Source organism: Berghia stephanieae, chromosome 4 (assembly GCF_034508935.2).
Source record: "Berghia stephanieae isolate SIO BIC M18660-M18661 chromosome 4, UCSD_Bste_1.3, whole genome shotgun sequence".
Lineage (NCBI taxonomy): Eukaryota > Metazoa > Mollusca > Gastropoda > Nudibranchia > Aeolidiidae > Berghia > Berghia stephanieae.
Window position 1 is genome coordinate 54,945,238 of NC_088363.1, and position 19,369 is coordinate 54,964,606.

Genomic DNA, 19,369 nt, shown 5'->3' on the forward strand with positions numbered 1-19,369 from the left:
AATTTAATGTGGCATGTGTGGTGAGCTCTGTCAGTAACTAAGTACAGTACCGTACACAGTACTGTCAGTCTTGTTAAAATACTTCCCTTTGGTTTCATTGTTTGTTTTTCTTATCAATTACATCATACCATCCCTACAACCACTGTCCACCTGCTCTTTCCCCCATGTCCAAATTCGATTATCATTCAACATTCATCAGTCACATAATAATAATAATAAGTCACAGATGGATGTAACAGTAACAGCCAGACAGAACAGTCGTTGCCTCCTTTTCTACCTACGCCTGCAAATATACAACTTTTAAGTGGTTTAATTATTCTGCCAGTTCCAAACATTGGAAAATGTCAAATAAAACAACATTAATAAGATCAGTGAGAGCAAATTTACTTACCTTACAGTAATATGAACAAATAAAATACGATAAATTATGGAATCTGTGGAGAGAAAAAAAAGAACACTCCGTAGACATTCGAATGTTCCCGCAGATTTGTTTTGGACTTTTTTTGTAAAGTAACCAATCAGAGTTTTAGGATTTGACCTTTGACTGGCACTGCCCCTCTTTTGCATTGGAATGAATAAATAGACTACTACAGTTTTAAGTTTTCTTTACAAAAAAAAAGTTCGCAGGGAAATGATTGCCAATTTGTCGCTTATAATGCAAATTTTCAAAAAATTCCATTTCACATTGCAAAAATTGGGTTTGGTGTTTTGGCTTTTTTTTTCTTTTTTTTTTTTCTTTTTTTTTTTGCATTCTTTTTTTTTTTCTAAGTTCTTAATTTCACTTATTTTACCAACATATTAACGCTAATTTTGTTTATAAAAACCGATTTTGCGCATCTCCCCGGCACCCCTTTCCTACAATTAAATTTCAGCCGTTGAAAATTCACCAAAAAGAAAAAAAAAAAAAAAAGAAAAGAAAAGAAAGCCACCAAAAACCGTAGAAGTGCTATCGAAATAAAATAGCAAAGTACGTAGGTATGTCGCCGTCAGAATCATCAATGACGATGTTACTTAAAGGGAATCGTTTCTATGTTATATGTTTGTGATGAGAATATTGGCTATTAAGCTTAACTGCTGGTCAAAATTACTTCGCGATGATGGCGAACGAATCGGCGATCTCAAGAAGTGGGTGAGAGAGGGATCTAGAAATGACTTTGGGTTTGAAACGAATATTTTGTTCGTGGATAGCTCACACGGTAGAGCCACGCTCTCACCTGCCAGGCGGAGTTGTCGTACCAATAAGGTCGCAGGTTCAAACCCCACCACCGCCGCGAAAAATTTTTTTATTCTCTATTGTCTTCTGGCACTTTTCTACTCACTTCATATCTTGTTGTTACCAACATAAGTGCCTGCTCCACTCACTTTTCTGAATTAAAAATTCACCCCATACACCGGAGCATACTCAATGTCTCAATCGTTTCTATGTTATATGTTTGTGATGAGAATATTGGCTATTAAGCTTAACTGCTGGTCAAAATTACTTCGCGATGATGGCGAACGAATCGGCGATCTCAAGAAGTGGGTGAGAGAGGGATCTAGAAATGACTTTGGGTTTGAAACGAATATTTTGTTCGTGGATAGCTCACACGGTAGAGCCACGCTCTCACCTGCCAGGCGGAGTTGTCGTACCAATAAGGTCGCAGGTTCAAACCCCACCACCGCCGCGAAAAAATTTTTTATTCTCTATTGTCTTCTGGCACTTTTCTACTCACTTCATATCTTGTTGTTACCAACATAAGTGCCTGCTCCACTCACTTTTCTGAATTAAAAATTCCACCCATACACCGGAGCATACTCAATGTCTCAATCGTTTCTATGTTATATGTTTGTGATGAGAATATTGGCTATTAAGCTTAACTGCTGGTCAAAATTACTTCGCGATGATGGCGAACGAATCGGCGATCTCAAGAAGTGGGTGAGAGAGGGATCTAGAAATGACTTTGGGTTTGAAACGAATATTTTGTTCGTGGATAGCTCACACGGTAGAGCCACGCTCTCACCTGCCAGGCGGAGTTGTCGTACCAATAAGGTCGCAGGTTCAAACCCCACCACCGCCGCGAAAAAAAATTTTATTCTCTATTGTCTTCTGGCACTTTTCTACTCACTTCATATCTTGTTGTTACCAACATAAGTGCCTGCTCCACTCACTTTTCTGAATTAAAGGGAATCCCCGCGAGATTACTCATCATCATTTTCCACATCACATCACCCCTCACCTAAATTAGAAAATGCCCAAAATGCACATCCACCCCACCCCTTTTTATATATTGATTGGTCAAATTGCCCCCCCCCCCCCCCCACCCCCTTCTTTAGTCAAATTGCGCAACCTCCTTCCCCCTTCTATTAAAGCAGCGTGACCAAAGCCCTTCCCCCCCCCCCCCTCCTTTCCATCTGATACACTAGAAGAGTATTTACCCCCTCTGTGGGCAGTGCGTAGACCAAATTGTTATCAAATTATAATGTTGTAACTCTGATGAGGAGTGCAAGAGCGAATATATATATATATATATATATATATATATATATATATATATATATATATATATATATATATATATATATATATATATAAAGAATTGCCATGGTCACAAACTTGTGCCGAAGTGAGACCTCAATCACCATGGTAGGATATTCAAGCTCATTACCACCTGGTGGTCCCAATAACTCAGTTGGTAGAACACTCGCTTCGCACTCGATCAAGGGGACCGAGTTCGTTCGATCCTGGGTGAAGTCGAGATTTTTATTTGAAGCTCCAGACTACCCATCAGTGATTCAGTAGTTGGGTCTGTTCGATCTGGAGGAAAGTACTTCAAGATAGACTAGTGTCCTATCCAAGGGGTAGAAAGCAATTTTATTGTCCAATTTTCCAAAATACTTTCCGCTCATAAAACAACCTACTTCAGTTTTCTGGGCAAAATTGAGACCTTTAAAATACACTGTCAGAAAAGTCCCATATTTTTTCATTTGTTCCTCTTGGAAATGCACATATTGAAAGAAACCAGTTTATGTGAAGAATACTTACATTGATTATAAAGAAAACTTCACTCGGTTTCGATGCCTTATGTTTTTGGGTTGTGTTGTTGTTGTTGTTGCTGTTGTTATTTTGTTTTGTTTTTGATTGTTTTTTGTTTTATTTTTATCTATTTTATATGGCTTTATTCCTACCTGTAAAACGGCGGGTATCGTCCAGTTCCGTTTTGGGGTCAGATTTTGTGCATGTTGGACAACCCAACTTCTCTAACATGTCCTCTCCATGTCATGATTTGGAGGGGGAGTGGAGAGTGGTTCCTTTTCTTTGCTTGTCGTCAGATGTCTTACTAAAATGTCTATAGATAGTTCCAAGATGACGTCACTCAGGTCTTTGTTATTGTTTTTTGCCATCTGCGTTTATGAGTAATGCTCACTGAACTGTATTAACCCGACTATAAACGTTCATGGATACATATAGTTTTGTGTGTTGGTCCGTTATACTTCTATAGATAATATGCGCTTGGCTAAGAAGCTCATAACATTGCCATCCGGAAGTATAACGGACCAACACAAGACTCAACTTTGAACTAGACTCCAATCAGGTAGATACCTACAGGTCTTAAGACGAGATTTACACCACAACATCACAAAGTCACACACTCTAAAACTAACTTTTTAATATTTAATTGACCACAAATGGTCAAAACTGCACAATTAGCTGGTAATATCCGGTAGCGTCCTTTATTTAACAATAATAATAATAATAATAATAATAATAATAATAATAATAATAATAATAATAATAATAATAATAATAATAATGATAATAATAATAATAATAATAATAATAATAATAACGGTATTTATTTAGCGCCTTACGCCTTACTCCGTATCTAAACAAGCTCAAAGCGCTTAACACTAACGTCACAACTTTCACTCAAACATACAACTCAAACATGCATTATGAAGCAAAGCAATATAATTCTAGATACAGATTTTTTTACAAATGTTTTAAGATGTTTTTAAAAAAACATTCTGCATCATTACTGTCTTGGAAGGGAGTTCCAAATTAATGGTGCCGAATATTCAAACACACGCTCGCCGATGTTTAGAGTCATTGTTGGCTTCCTAAGATTATCAAACTTTATTTCATATTTCTGACTGGGACGTATAATTTAAATCAAGCATGTCATCATTAATGTATCCAGGACAATCAGAGTGCAGTGATTTAAAAACAATAGTACCGATCTTATGTTCTATACACGATTCTCAACGGGAAGCCAGTGGAGTTTTCTTAGCAAACCCGATGCAATGCAGATTGATTTTTCCTCTTCTCTTTCTATAAATAAACCTGCAGCATCGTTCTGGGCTACCTGAAGGGATTATATTTTGTCTTTATTCATAGAAGAGGGGAGAGAATTGCAATAATCTAGCTTTGACAGGGTTAGATAATTAACTAATGAGATGTCTAACACTAACAATACGTATTTGTCATAATATGGACACCATTTTCCTCATCGTCATCATCATCATTTTCATTTCCATTATTATCACCACAACGATCTTTACCATAGCAATCAGATCTCTACAACCAGTGCCATCACCACAACCACCAATACCTCAATAATAATCTTATAAATCTCTTTCACACCAAAACGTTTGTTTATAAAAACAAGATCGATCCTTTATCTTCATGTAGTCGTAGCTAATCACGGCACAATTTTCATCTGTTCTTGAAATCGACCCTTCTGAGCCATGCCACAGCCAGATAGTCTTGTCCAGTAGGGTACCCTCTCTGTCTGTCACCCACCGACTCTCTTTCTTTATGTCATTGGCACCAACATAAGATTCACCTGGGAAAACAGCATCAAGGAGAGAAAGAGAATAAAGTGTGTTGGTTTATTTGTTTGTTTCTGATGGTAGAACCGTTTCAAAATAAATTATGACGTCACTTGATCCATCACTTTTTAATGATAATGATGATAATGATGATGATGATGATGATGATGATGATGATGATGATGATGATGATGATGATGATTGGGACCAACAGAAGATTCACCCGGGACAACAGCATCAAGAATAGAAAGAGAATAAAGTGTGTTGGTATAGTTGTCTGTTTCTAATAATAGGACTTTCAATACAAATTACTCACATTCGCCCACCATACTCAGGTGTAAAATGAATCCTTGGTAGTTAACAGCGTTGTCTCTGTCAGAAAAATTGTAATATCACCAAACAGGCGTCGTGTCACGACCTACGTGTTACATATTGCTGTTGGCTAGGTATCCTTTGTTAAACGTTTTGAGCACGTTTCGTGGATATTGCTCTATATAAAAGCTCAAGTAGTAGTAAAGAAATGCCCACGAAAAATGCAGTCTTAAAATCCATAAATCATAAGACATCAGGAATGATGTGCTGTAGGTCTATGAGCTGAACAGAGGTACCGGTAGGGGAATTAGCCTACAACAATTGGGTTAGGAGGATGGCTCTTGTTTGTGACATATACCAAAGATATTATATACTCGTTGCCTATACGGGGCAAGTATGCGGGGACAAGATCTACATTGTAGACATGATACATGGGGGGTCACAAAAAAAAAAACAGAAAAAAACACCCGATAGAATATGAGCAAATGTAAGAAATTACTCTTTTCTGATACTTGCATCTCGATTGTGATAGTCTAAACGTTAAGAAACATGAGTCACATAATATGAAAAACGGCTGTAATTGTTTGTTGTTTTTTCCACATTATTGTAGCGTCAGTGGCTCACTGACGGAATAAATTATAGGTGACAAATTTCTGACCTTTGCTAGGTGTCCCTTTGTAAGACACTGACTTAACAACCATTATATCACTTGACTCAGATGTGAATGCGTATCTACCTACGTTTAAGCAACAGGCAATGACGGTAATTATAAGAGTTTTAGTACAAAAAAGTACACCTAACGCGCGACTTATACAGGATGAAATGGAAAAAAATGTTTCCATACCTGCTTGGGAATGAATGAAGTGTTATGAAATGCATTGAGCATGGTAAAACTTGTAAATGTGAAATATAAATTAAATAGGCATGATGAGATTGAAAATGCGCGTTATGAATGTGAGTAGCTATTTTATTTTTAGCATTACTTTCACACGTTAAACTGCAATTGGCACCTTGAGAGAATAGTAGCCTTCGTTACAGTTACAGTTTTACAGTGGCGTTATCGCTAGAATGTTTACACAATGTTTGCAAAACAAGTCTTAAAAGAGGTGATAACATTAAAAATAAAAAGGCAAGCGTACCGATAAAAGGGATACATTGACAAACATTCTGATAATCAATAATTCACAGCCGTTTCTACCAAATAACATGCTATTGAGAAATACATAAATCACATACAAAACTGCCCATTCAAGAGGCGTATCATTTCTAAATTTTAAAAAAAGAAAGAAAAGAAAAAGAAAAAAAAGATGAGAATTCCCCAAATTTAGACAAAATTAGATTTTGTAAGTCACAAAGTAAATTGGGAAGGGGTAGTATGTTTACTGGCCAATGAGCCCCTTATCTCTATTTTAAGTAAAGTACTCACCTGTTGTACCTACTAAGTCAATCGTACCAACAGAAAAAAATGTCTTTCATCCTTAAACAAAATTGAAATCGAGAAAATTTAATGAGAAATAAACACTCAACCGCCTACAAAGAGTTGTGTGAAATCAACTTCATCTATTCTCTAAAATGAAAGAGCACGACGTCACTCCCTTATTTGTTATTGGTTTGAGATCACCATGCTGGGTGATTAGTTCTCACTAAATTCCCTACATCAGACCATAATGTTAAAAGTTTCTCATAGTTTTGTGAGTTATTATGATTGATAAAATTCACCTGCTTGTTCAACAGCGACTATTTTGATAGCATCGTATTCCTCAAGAGAGTCAAATTGTAAGAGATAGCCTTCCAATTTTTTACAATGGGTTCGTGCCTCACGGTATGTCTTGGTCTCGGATGAAAGGTAGATGGAGAATGTCTTGCCGCTTACGGAGATTGTATGGAATACGTCGAACACTGTATTAAAAAAAAAAAAAACAGAAGAAAGAAAGACACATTGGACTTACTCTTTATTGATGATATGCATTAGAGTAAGACACTCACTATTTCGTCCCGCCAATTCAATCGTAACAACACACAAAACTGTGAATAACTCTTAACGTTTGTAATCTGAATGAGAGAAATTAGTTAAAACTTATCACCCAACTGGTCTAAAACCAAGGAAATAAAAAGAGCTGTGCCACGCATTCAATACATTCCAAACTGACTGAATCAAACCGTAGCCATCGTTATGTTATAGCCTGACACTGAAATCCAAAAGAACTGGCAGTTTGACGTCCTTATTTGGTTTTTGCACCGCCTAGTGAGTTGTCATTGGTAGAGCTCATGGAAACAAGTTATTTCACTGGTTGAACTATTGAATACAACTCACGATTTGTTTTCTTTTGTGGCAAAAGACTGGCATTTTGACGTCATTTTTTTTGGTCAGTGTCAGGCCATAACTTTACGAAGGCCACGCTCAAACACTGGCCTTCGTATAAATTAACCAGTAGATTTTTGACCAATCAAAACATGGAATTTGTGACACACCTTCACACGTGCTCGGACAAACATACAGTAGTTGGTTGTTTATAAAAAATAAAGTAAATGAATTCGACCTTTCTCTGATCATTGTTATTGTTTTCATGCCGCCAAATGGGATACTAGTTATCACACGATTTTCTCGATCGATACGTTTACACCGAGATTTCTGTGTTGGTTTCAAGACATGGAACAAGAAAGTGTAATCTGTGACTCACTGACAATATGTTATACTGTTAAACATAAACATAATATCCCAAACAAAAGGTGCGAACTTATGACAATGTGCAGTCACTCAAACAAATTCAAATTAATAGCACAAAATAAACCCCTCCTCTATACACATCCCCTTTCTCTCCTTCCCAACACCCCTCCATAGTTTCCTTCTTTCCTCAATATTCCCATTCGATCACCAAAAAGCCCACATCCTCATTTCTTTCTTTTATTTTTCATGACTTCAAAAAAGGTACACACCCATGCACTCTAAATGAACCAGGAATCTACTCTCCATCAAAGAAGATCACACAACTGACGAGACGCCTCGGTGTCGAAACGGCCGTATTGTTTGACGGAATGTGAGTTGATTTTACTCATTTATATATATATATATATATATATATATATATATATATATATATATATATATATATATATATATATATATGTGTGTGTGTGTGTGTATGTGTGTGTGTTTTAATTGTAATTCTAGAACTTTTTACTATCCATTTTCTTGTCTGATATTATCTCAACGTGTCGCAAACGCGGCAAAATAATTAAAAACAAACAAACAAGCATATTGGGCATGGGGAAACCGTGAAAATGTCATTGTTGACAAGCGGAGGCACACATTGAACTTGAATCGTCCATTTGCCTTTGTTCGGTATGTTTTTGTACAGCGCAAGATGCATAGTACTTATGGTTCCTATCCAAACTGGGTGGGATTTGCAAAACCGTCTTACAGAGGCAAGACCGATTCATGAGAATGATGATCCCCCACTTCTGCCACCGCTCTCGCAATACATACAGTTTATGGATCAATTTAACAAAACTGTCTCTGCATTGTCTGCACTGTAGAGGCACAGTCTTGAATTCGAAGGAGCCCATTACATTTCCCTCTCAGCAAGGCTTACAAATAATTACTCCTGCGACTATTCAAACTTACCTCGAAACAAAAACACCTCAATACCTGGTGCAGGCATCTGCACTGACCCTTTTCTGTAAAAATTACACGTCCTGTTCGTGGGATTATAACGTATAGCCTGGCATATCGGTATGGCTGAAGCAATTCTTTTGTCAACGCACATGGACGCACACTCGACGCAAGTCCTGGAATTGCGCACAGTTTCATAAACTTCCAAAGACTCCCCAGCAGTTGAAATGGCATCGAATGTCCCGGTCCAAAGTGTGGAATATCCCACACTGAGTAGAAATGCAACCGATATGAGTACCAAAGCAAAACACTTAAACGCGCGTAAAATTTCCATGTTAGATAAAAATCACTATAAAATGTACTTTTAACCAACACACTATAAACTGTACTTTCAGTGGGAGTGGTTGCTACTTAATCATCCAATAATTCCGAGGCTATGAATCTGACTTCAAGCAGACGTTGTGCTCCATACATCCCATATCCTTTCTATGGAGAATATATAAAAATGACTAGCCCATGGTAACCATGGTCTATTTTAATCAAACTCTTGACAGAATGAGTTGAAATACAGAGATAAACGCATTTTAAAGACCCCCCCCCCCCCAATCTTTTTTGGTTGTTGTTGTGGTTGACCAACATTAAAAACAAACAAAAGCGTAGCTCACCATGTTTTCCTACTTTATGCTGTCAACAGATATCAGGTATGGCCACAAAATAAATAGTCTAATCTATAAAATTCCATTATTATTATTATCAGCGACTTCATCATTATCAGCATCCCATTTGAACCAACAAACGTGGATCAATCAATGTCAGTTATTAAGGCATAACTAATGGAAGTTGTTGTGCCGTAAAATGGCACACATCTTCTCTTTTTTTTTCTTCTGTCAGATTGGCTGGCCAATAATCGATTAAGATGGCTTCCAACTTGTAAAAATGTCCTTTAAACTTTTTGACAATTGGGAGTGTGAGGGTGGGGCGGCGTCATATTAATCAATCGAGTATATTGGGGGGAAAGGGGGAATCAAATCTAATTTTGTCCTTGTACAGCTATGCTAGGAGGTCCGAATAGCTCAGTAGATAGAGCACTCGCTTCACACGAAAAGTAGGTACCACAAACGCAAGACCCGAGCCGGTAGAATCTGACCGGCGAAGCACAGCATTTGGGTTTTCAGCCCCTGTTTACACGGTCCTAACTTTTTTAATATTCAATCAAATGAAATGAAATAAAAAGCCAATTAAAATAGTAAAATTCGTTTTCTCTATGAAGTGAGTTTTGTTTATGTTTTTTAACAGTTATAATATTATTAAAGGTGCTAAAGTATGAGGAAAATCCCATTTGTCAGTGGCCGGGAGTCTTCGCAACGAACCCGTCTCTTTTTGATTTTGATTTTGCTCGGACGCCGTTCGTCACACCCCAAAATGTCCCATACCATTGGAAAGGTCAGATTCTGACCTTTCATGGGATATCCGGTACGTTTTACTTGGTTCATGATGGCGTCGAGGAGAAGGCGAGAAACACGATCGCTCAGCTAAATTGATGCAATTCACAGGTCCATCTCTTTCCGACCACCTCTTCCCCACCATCATTTTAAAGCTTAAAACCTATTTTAATTAGAAATCAATGTTTTAAATGTATTTCATCCTTGGCGAATAAGCAAATTACGACCAAATCGCAACACCACATCACGTCATTTTTAACAATGGCGAAGAGCTAATGGAACAAGATCAGAGGGCACTGAGCCGGGTAGCGAAATACATCGACGGCCTTTACGTTGGATTAAACCCATGAGATTTAACAAAATTATCATTTATCGTCTTTAAAGGTGAGTTATATCCACTTTATATTGTTTTATTATCTCTTTATGTTATTATTTAGTCTAGAAAAAAATACAATCGATAGTAATTCCATGGTTAGGAAGCGGGGGGAATTGAACGGACGGAATGGCCGAATCAACAGCCATTGACCGGAAATGGGCAAAGAAGCCTAACTACTAATGTAAACAAATTGAATCAGTGTATTATGATTGATTTAAATATAATTTGTCAAAGATACATAATTACACAAAAATAGGCAAAAATGTCATTTTAAATTTAATAGCAGTAAGACTAAAGAAAAGCAGACGTATCAATTAGGCACTTGCAAGAAGTAGCTCTCGCGAGTTGAAAACAGGCGAGGATTTCTGTTTCCGTTTTTGAGGGGAAAAAATTTAGGAGTGATTTTAAAATATTCATTCTTCTTTCTCAGTGGAATGAAATGGCATGTATTATATATCATTGGAAAGGGCATAAAATTCTACATACAATGATGCTAATATTATTATCTTTTTATATCATGATTTTGAGAAATCTTTGTGTAAAGAGAGTATATGTGTTTAAACGCTTATAACTTTTAAACCAGAGATGGTCCTTCTTAATAAAAACAAGTCCTTCTGAGATACATATTAAAGTAGCTTCTCTAAAAATTTCAGAGCAAAATATGTTTGCACTCAAAAGTTAGAGCTCCCCAAAAAACAGTAATTGGCCTCGATTGTTTACAGAAGCTGCCATTTTCTTATACTGATTCACTTCCTGTCGTCTGCTGCGTTTGAGAGATAACTTCGTCAATCCCCATCAAAACTTTACATCTTTATATCTTACAATATATTCCATTTATGGAAGATATTTTTGTTTTAAATTATTTAATTAATTGGCGTTTTCATGTCCATGCATTCATTTAATAATTTACAATTCTCTTCCTTTTTTTTCCGATTGATTTTTCACTGTTGATTTTGACGTTTTTCATCCTTTGACGGACGTCTGTCCAATTTAGGGGAACGGGGGAGCGGAAGTTTTTAAAATCACCTATTTTCGATCATTTTAAACACAAATACACCACCTCAAACATTTATCAGTCCATATCTCTGCTTTTATGAGGTCTATTTTCATTTTGAAAAGTTCAAAGTGAACAACTAAATGACGCCGATTCAGTGGTGTATTTGGTCTATCTTCATGTGAATAAATATTTAATTGTCGACTTTTCCAAAATTCCAATAGGTCATTCATTTACATGTCGTGATCTATTTTTCCTTGATTTCAGCTGTTTCAGCTCTAAACTATACCTTTCCCTCTCAATAAATAATTATTTTTCTATTTGCAATGTATTACAGAGATGTTGAATTACCACATGTAAAAATTTCAAAGTTGTATCTGAAGCCGTTTCTGAATTATACTTGATTATCCATTGGGTTGCTGTGTTTTGGTCACATATTTTCCTATAAGCTTCTATAGAGATTTTTCACCACATAAAAGGTCATAACTTTTTAACTAGTTGAGATAGAGCGATAATTTTTTCACTTTAGTAAATGTTTCACTCCCCTTTATTTTTCTACGCTAAATTAATACCGATATCACTATTTTGAAAAATTTTTGCAAGTGCCTATATCAATGGTGAATTAAGTAAAACAATGAGCACTGCTGAATGAATTGGTCAAAATCAATCGTCAATCTATTTTTTAAATGTTTTTTTTTTTCAGTGGAATAACAAGAAATGGAGTGTGAATCAGGTCAAATAACTGATGAGAAAAGAAGCGAACTGCTATCAATGTCACGGACTATTGGTAAGTTATCCTATGTAGTTGCTTGTTTTTTTTTATTTAGTTTTTTTTTTCACCAAAAAAAAAAAAAAATCAAATTATCATTTCAATCCACATCGTTATTAAAGTGTAATTAAGGGCGATTCTAAAGATAACACTTTTTTCAATTTAATAAAAAAACAAAACAACATTAGATGTTCAACAGAAAAGTTATGTTACATGGTAAAAAATTTGAAACATGTACTCCTATTTGCCTTTATTATTAATTGACAGATTTAGTGACCTGAAACTTGCATTTCATATGGTGACCCCTATGACTATATGAATTTAAAAAATGTTCTAAAATGGCCACTGACATTTATTATATCAATCATTAAAATACATGCCTAAATAAAACCTTTATGTCCCCCCAAAAATCAGGTGAGGGCCACTAGCCCATTTATCAGTTCACTGCTGGGGTGCCAAATGGACGTTTACCTAAGAACCTACTTACAAATGTCTTTGTAATATTTAATATGGTTTTTCTTTGTGTATAAGCTAATCAGTAACCCCTTCCATCCTCTCAACTCATAAGCTGAGCTATATTTCTACCTGTTAAGAGTGCGAGTATAAAAGTTTGTATGTAAAATGTCGACTTCAGTAAAATACAGCACTATACTCTATAGTTTGCCGTACTTGTTTGCGTCTTGTATTAACTTCCTTTTTTTTTCAGAGTCAAACGGAACTCTACTGCAATGTACAGAGGCAGCTATAACGTCAAATGGAACTGGAACACTTTCACTCTCAGAATTAGCTGGTGCTGTCGGTGAGTAAAGGTCATTTATTTAATTAATTTCAGGGACAAGAATTTGACTTAATTGCATAATCAAAGGAAGTGGATAATTGGTGTTTTAGACTTCATGGATGCTGAATTACTTTTTTATAATTTTAATTTTATTTTGCCAGGACAAAGACAGAAACCAAATTATAGTATACAATCCTTTAATTGGTAACAGAGTTCTATCCACCAACTATTGTATACTGGTTAAGGTCTTTTGACTTCTAATGGTTGTCAAGGAATTTTCTATTCTCTATTTGAACCAGTCCCCTTTGTTTAACTTTTTCTTTGGTGCTTTTAACTTCAAATCTACAACTACAACTTTTTTTTTCAGAATTGAATGAATCCCCACTATCAACTATTTCTACTTCGGATCATCTGCAGACAGATAACACTGATATGACAGGACCCATCACACTTTCTGAATTAGCTGGTGTTGTAGGTAAGTAGAGGTCAATCAATTGTATGAATGTCAATAGGCTTCAGCATTAACTGATGAGAAATACTACATGATGTTGTACAACGACAATTGTTCATGATAACTTAGAGATTAAGGTGTTTCTTGATATGGGAAAGACCCTGGTTCAAGTCTTGTCCAACAGCATTTTTTTATATCGTGACTAACCCTTGGGCAAAGTTATTTTCATACAGTGCCTAGGAGTAGGAGTAGCTGCAGTGGTATGCGAATTTGGAGTGGTTCTTATGAAAAGCTAAAAATAAAAACAAATTTCCCCCATGTCAGTCCAAATAATGGAATTATTTTTATATTAAAAAAAAATATTACAATTACAATTTTTAAATGTGCTGTAATCGGTGATCCTGGTTTTTTAAAAAATTATTTCTAACACACTTTGGCCTTCTATTTTTGCAGATGACAGCAATTACCAAGCTATAAGAAGACATTTTCTTAAAGAAGGGAAAGGCAGGCCACCTACTTTACCTACAGTGCAGTTGCAAAACAAGCTCCTAATTCAACTATACTTCATCAAAGAGGAGAGAAATGGCAGCTATAATGAGGTATATATTAAATTTTGCATTTTCTGATCAATGTTCTTGTTTTATTTAGTTTTAGGAATACAGTGGTTGACAGATAATGGGGCAACGTGGCTCAGCGGTACAGTCTTTGCTTTGTACCTGAAAGGTACAGAGTTTAATAACCAACCGCTGTACTGTGTGGTCTTGAGCAAGTCACCTCGCCCTATCTCAATTTGCAGCATTGCACTGCGGCTAACGTCTGAGTTATTCTAGTCTTCCCTTGGAGTGGACTGTGGAGACAAATTTCCCCTATGGGATGGATAAAGGGAATTTTATTTTAATCTATTTTGATGGAACCTTAGAATATTTGGTTAAACAGCATAGAGGGAGAAATTACAATGTAAGAATGTCTAAGAGCACTGCTTTTGTCATATCTTCACTCTCATTGTCATTGAATAGGATACAAGGATAAGCCAATCAAAATAAAGTTTGAATAGAATTGGTATTAATGGCTCTATAATTTGAACATTTTTTTTTCCTATCTCTCTAAATCTTACTCCCTGTTTAGTTGAATAGATTTTATTATCTTTTTTTCCCCCTTATTTTTACAGCTCAAGATGTGGTTGGAGAAATTGGTGCCAGAAACTTCGGCTGTAACTGTGGGACGTATCAAGCACCGTATCACAAGTCTTTTGGAAACCGTTTCATCCGGGTCAAGGGACCAATGCACGAGACTATTGACTCAGCAATATGACATCCATGCCTTAGCGGAACCACTCCAAGCTCTCGGTTTAACAAGACTTCATTTGGAGGATGTAAATGAATTTACAGGTACACCGAAGGACAACATATCTTGTGAAATTGTTATTGCTCTCGAAAATTTTCGATCTTTAAGAAAAGCCCCATCTACCTTTGTTAACAAGTGGATAAGTAGGTTATGTACTCCTTGTCAAAATTTCTCACAGAAACAGCTAACAAACAAGGTGTCAAAACTAATAAAACAACATAAGAATTTGAGCAAAAGAAATGATAGTGTAGGTAAAAAAGTTCTAAACGAAAGTCTATTTTTTGAAAACAGTGTAGGTGCCAAACCCCTAGTTCAATGCAATGGTTGCGTTGATTTGAAAGATTCTGTAAAAAGTAGAGACAATTTGATAAAAATGTTAGAAGACAAAAATGCAAAATCTGAAATAAATCTTGCCGAGTTACAGTCAACCACCTGCATATTGAAAGATGAAATAGCTTCCAATTTTAATTGTAAAGTAGAAAAGTTACAGGTTGTAGAAGAAAATCGGGCACTAAAAAGAAAATCAAAGGTTTTAGAGGACGAATTAGCAGACATACAGAAGTCGAGGACATACAAAACCAATCATAAGTTAAAAAGGGATAATAGAGCTTTAGTTAATAAAGTAGAGGATTTGCATTCTGAACTCAATCAGTTGAAAGATAAGACTTCACATACTAATCTTGTAAATCTAAAGCGCCAACTAAAAAATGAACAGTCTCAGAAATGTAAGTGGAAGACAAAGTATGCTAAATTGCAAGACAGCTTGGTTCATGTCAATGAGTCTTTTCCTTCAGACGAACTTCCTGCATCTGAAATAAATCTTAGGGATTCGAAATATAACAAATTCAGTGCAGATGTTCGTCTAACTTATATGGCACTGGCAGGAGAAGCTGACATACCTGCCTCAAAATGTAGTCAAGTTGTAGACATAGTCAGCACACATCTACACAAGAAGCAGCTGAAAGGACTTCCTTGTACTTCATCAGTTCTGAACATGGCTGATGAGGGACACCACATTGCAAAGCAGCACATTGCCGATAAATTGACAGCTTGTGGACATTTTATCTTTGCCAGCGATGGTACAAGCCGTCAAAAGAAACATTTTATGGAAAGGCATGTGATACTTGACGATGGAACAACACTTTCCCTTGGATTTACTGAGATTGCCTCTGATGATGCGAAATCAATGTTGGAGCAGGCGGTGGATATTTTGGAGGAGATAGTGGACAGCAAATTAGATGACGACGAGACATGCAAGGATGAAATTTTCATTGAAATTTTAAAGAGGATGAAGGCATTGATGTCAGATAGGGCAGCCAACATGAAAAAGTTTGACAAGTTATTTTATGAACTAAAGGAAGAGAAGCTTGGACCCGATGATGCGAGCACCCTATTTCTTTATTGTAACGCACATTTTTTACTTGGGCTTTCCAGCGGCACAGAGAATGTATTGAGAGGATTGGAGGAAGAAGTCTCACTGCCAGGCACTCAATTTGGTATTCCAAATTTGTTTTTTGGACAGCTAGCAAGTCTTGGTTTAATAAGATGTGCAGCTGACGTTTTTGGACCGAGAGGAGACGATAAAAATGGATGTCGTGAGGAATGGTTAGCCTACTGCTCCCAAAAAAATGTTATATCAAAATTCGACAGCTACAGGGATAATCGTTTCAATAACATTTTTGAAAATGCATCTGCCCTCATCTTCCATAGAAATCACATTGCAGACTTTTTAGATAATTATTGTTCAAATAGCAATCGCAAATTGACTTCAATTCGGACAGCTATGGACATTACTGATTTGATTACCACCATATTGGCAGTGTCGACTTTAAATGAAGTCTTTACCCGTCCCTACTGGGAATTAATGAACAGCTCCACACCATATTCAGAATTTGCACAGTATGTACAAAAAATGCATCAATTTCTTCAATTCTGCACTACTGCCTCCGGCCATATTCTTAATGACCTGCAACCCGTCTTTATGGACTTTGGAAACCACTGTTCCCTCAACTTTATTAAGTGCCATTTGATGAATGAACATTACGATAAAGAACTTTTCGCTAAGACAATAAGCACCTTGACATTGAAAATGTTGGAAGTATTGGAGAGGCAGTTGGGAGAATTTTTAGGGGATGGAATCTTTGCTGGCGTGATACCTCCTCAGCAAAAAGTTATTCTGGACAAGTGCCCACTCACAAACTTGACTGGAGAGCGACTGTTTGGAGATTTCGACTATGATATTTCAAAACGTCGACATTCATCGACTCACCACAGATCATTTATCAATATGTGGAAGCATAATGGTATTATGAAGTGGCTTAAGAATAAAAGCACCAGTGACCAACAAAGGATTCTTAAAAAAGCTCAGAGTAGATCGAAGTTGTTAAGAAAAGAACATAGGGAAGCAGTAGAGAGAGAGAAAGAGAAAATTCAAAAGAAAATTGAAGAAAATGCCCAAAAAAAGAACCAAAAAGAAATATTAGATTTAGCACAAAGAAATAAAGTTCTTGACTCCATCTTAAAGAATGGTTATTGCGATACGACGGAGGCCCTTCAATGTTTAGCAATGAATGGAAATGTTGAAGATCTGAAAAATCAAATAAGATATAGAAAAATATTTAGGAACCAAAAAGATTTAAAATTGACTGGTTCTAAAAGTGATCTGGTTCAAATATTATATGATTGTATAAGCTCTTCCTCATGTTCAGCAGGGGTTTAACCTTTTTGTTTTTTTATTAAACTTAAACATAATTATAAATCTTAACCTACCATGATAATGATAGCTACAGTTTTTAAATAGATTATTCGGTGAATATACAGATCGCAATTAATGGCTTTGTTTTGTTTTTTTGGTGCATCTTTTTGCTATGTCTATCTTGAAATACATGGCTTGCAACTCATCTTATTAATATAACTTAATTGATGCACCTTTATGCATTGCTGTCTTTGTGATTTAGTAAATTGCGCTTACGATTGTTTCTTAAAAATCCAATTTTATTGACATAGTTTGAAAGTATGTATGATGTGGAATTTGTTTGCAAGGCTTTTTAACACATAGGCCTTTTAAAGCCATTATCAATTGTGTTTACATTATTTATCTAACTTTATAAATGTATTTTTTATGATTTTTTTTCTGAATGACCCGGTCGCAGTTCATACTAAAAAATCTTATTTAATCACTTCATTTTATGAATTATTCAGGACATGTATGATTTTATACTGGTATAACTTTTCTTTTGTCAAATAGAGCTTTCCAAGATCTTTAATATGGTATAAAACTTTTTATTGTGGGTTAATTAGTTATTTTTAAATAATTTTTCAAAAATAGTCGCTAAAATTGGTTTTTCTCCTCCGATTTCTTCCAAACCGTTGAATTAGGCCTTGATCTCATGTTTAACCATTGATTGCTTTAAAAATACTGGGTTTACAGGGCTACAAAAAATTAGCAATGTAGAATTATTAGTATAGATGAAATATTATTAGTTTCAAGTTGATTGAAATAATATTTTTACATTCCTATCGCGTCAAAAATGGCGCTGAGGACAATATTCTCTGAAAAATTGTGCATTTCGTTAATTTTTTCGTGATTTGAATGATTGCTGTAAGATAATTCCTTGTGTGTATGACTGCTTTTTCTTTTATTATGTTGCTATACAATTTGTGTATATATGTTTCTATTAGCAGTGAAAGGCTTTTGTAAATATTTTTCGAGTTATGGAGTGCTGAAAAAGGCATTTTCTCCAGCTCGCAGAATATCGCGAAATATTCAAAGTCCAAATATAAATAAAAATTCATATAAAATTCATTTATTGTCCGATTTTGTTCATTTTTTCTTTGCTTTTCTTGTATCAATGATACCTTCATTGTTATTTAAATAATATTGCAAAATTCTCATTATGAAAATTTAGTTTGTGGTACCTACGAAAAGTCACCGAGATCGATCCCGGGTGCAGTCGAGATTTTTTCTAACCCCCCTGTCCACTCAGCAGTGATTGGGAAGCTGGGTTTGTAGATCTGGCGGAAAGTACTTTGCGATAGATTAACGTCCTATCAAAAGGGTAGCAAGAAATTGCTATTGTCTGTTTCACGCTATAGAAAACGGGATGAACTCCGGCTCCATGAGCCTAATGGCTCTGAAGGACTTTCTTTTTTTTTTTTTTACAGCCATGTGAAAACGGTATGAAACCGCGTGGATGCAGAGTACTCCGCTTGTGAAAATGATGGCGAGAGGAGTGTACAAATTATACATCTGACGAAGATAGGATTAAACAACTCGAGTGGCCGACATTAGAAGTTCTTAAAGTAACAATTGTGTACAAAGCTATGCATGTAAATTATCTAGTGTATGTCTAGCGTCAATCCCTACAGCCTCTACAAGAAGAGGTCATTCGCCGAGATACCAAACGCCCTAATCAAGATTGCAACCCTATCAGAAGTCAGTTCCCCATCGTCTATTCATTGTAGAATAGCCTACTACTATT

The 19,369-nt window shown here is 35.9% G+C and overlaps 3 protein-coding genes and 1 long non-coding RNA gene across 6 annotated transcripts in view; 2 read left to right on the forward strand and 2 right to left on the reverse strand.

The window, feature by feature from the left end:
* LOC144970847 (chromosome-associated kinesin KIF4A-like) overlaps window positions 1-494 on the reverse strand; it is a 38,944-nt gene extending 38,450 nt beyond the window's left edge. The window contains exon 1 of the mRNA XM_078910941.1: window positions 392-494. The gene's annotated coding sequence lies outside the window, so the exon portion shown is untranslated. The remainder of the gene's footprint in view (window positions 1-391) is intronic.
* The window catches only part of LOC144972041 (uncharacterized), a 509,884-nt gene that overhangs the window by 135,375 nt on the left and 355,140 nt on the right, over window positions 1-19,369 (forward strand). The window lies entirely within an intron of this gene.
* On the reverse strand, window positions 3,961-9,068 carry LOC144971630 (uncharacterized). The gene is made up of 3 exons (XM_078912703.1): window positions 8,747-9,068; window positions 6,841-7,020; window positions 3,961-4,823 (listed from the first exon to the last, which is right to left on the reverse strand). Exons 1-3 carry the CDS (start codon window positions 9,066-9,068, stop codon window positions 4,603-4,605), a joined length of 723 nt encoding a protein of 240 aa, XP_078768829.1. The 3' UTR covers window positions 3,961-4,602.
* LOC144970848 (uncharacterized) lies at window positions 9,839-18,693 on the forward strand. Of its 3 annotated transcripts, none has more exons than XM_078910943.1 (6): window positions 9,839-10,859; window positions 12,150-12,333; window positions 13,022-13,114; window positions 13,461-13,568; window positions 13,998-14,143; window positions 14,713-18,693. In XM_078910943.1, exons 2-6 carry the CDS (start codon window positions 12,264-12,266, stop codon window positions 17,605-17,607), a joined length of 3,312 nt encoding a protein of 1,103 aa, XP_078767069.1. In that variant the 5' UTR covers window positions 9,839-10,859; window positions 12,150-12,263; the 3' UTR covers window positions 17,608-18,693. The 3 variants fall into 3 exon arrangements, with proteins under 3 accessions (XP_078767069.1, XP_078767070.1, XP_078767068.1); XM_078910944.1 differs by having other exon boundaries at window positions 10,221-10,560; window positions 12,250-12,333; XM_078910942.1 differs by lacking the exons at window positions 9,839-10,859; window positions 12,150-12,333 and having other exon boundaries at window positions 12,852-13,114.

Bases quoted from the DNA above. Each gene is read 5' to 3' on its own strand.
- LOC144970848 (XM_078910942.1), top strand. From the start codon at position 12,937: ATGTCGACTTCAGTAAAATACAGCACTATACTCTATAGTTTGCCGTAC. The intron at 13,115-13,460 runs GTGAGTAAAGGT...TTTTTTTTTCAG, and splicing joins AGAATTAGCTGGTGCTGTCG to AATTGAATGAATCCCCACTA. The intron at 14,144-14,712 runs GTATATATTAAA...TTATTTTTACAG, and splicing joins GAAATGGCAGCTATAATGAG to CTCAAGATGTGGTTGGAGAA.
- LOC144971630 (XM_078912703.1), bottom strand. From the start codon at position 9,068: ATGGAAATTTTACGCGCGTTTAAGTGTTTTGCTTTGGTACTCATATCG. The intron at 7,021-8,746 runs GTAAGTTTGAAT...TTTTTAATACAG, and splicing joins TGAGGTGTTTTTGTTTCGAG to TGTTCGACGTATTCCATACA. The intron at 4,824-6,840 runs GTGAATTTTATC...CTGTTTTCCCAG, and splicing joins AGTCGCTGTTGAACAAGCAG to GTGAATCTTATGTTGGTGCC.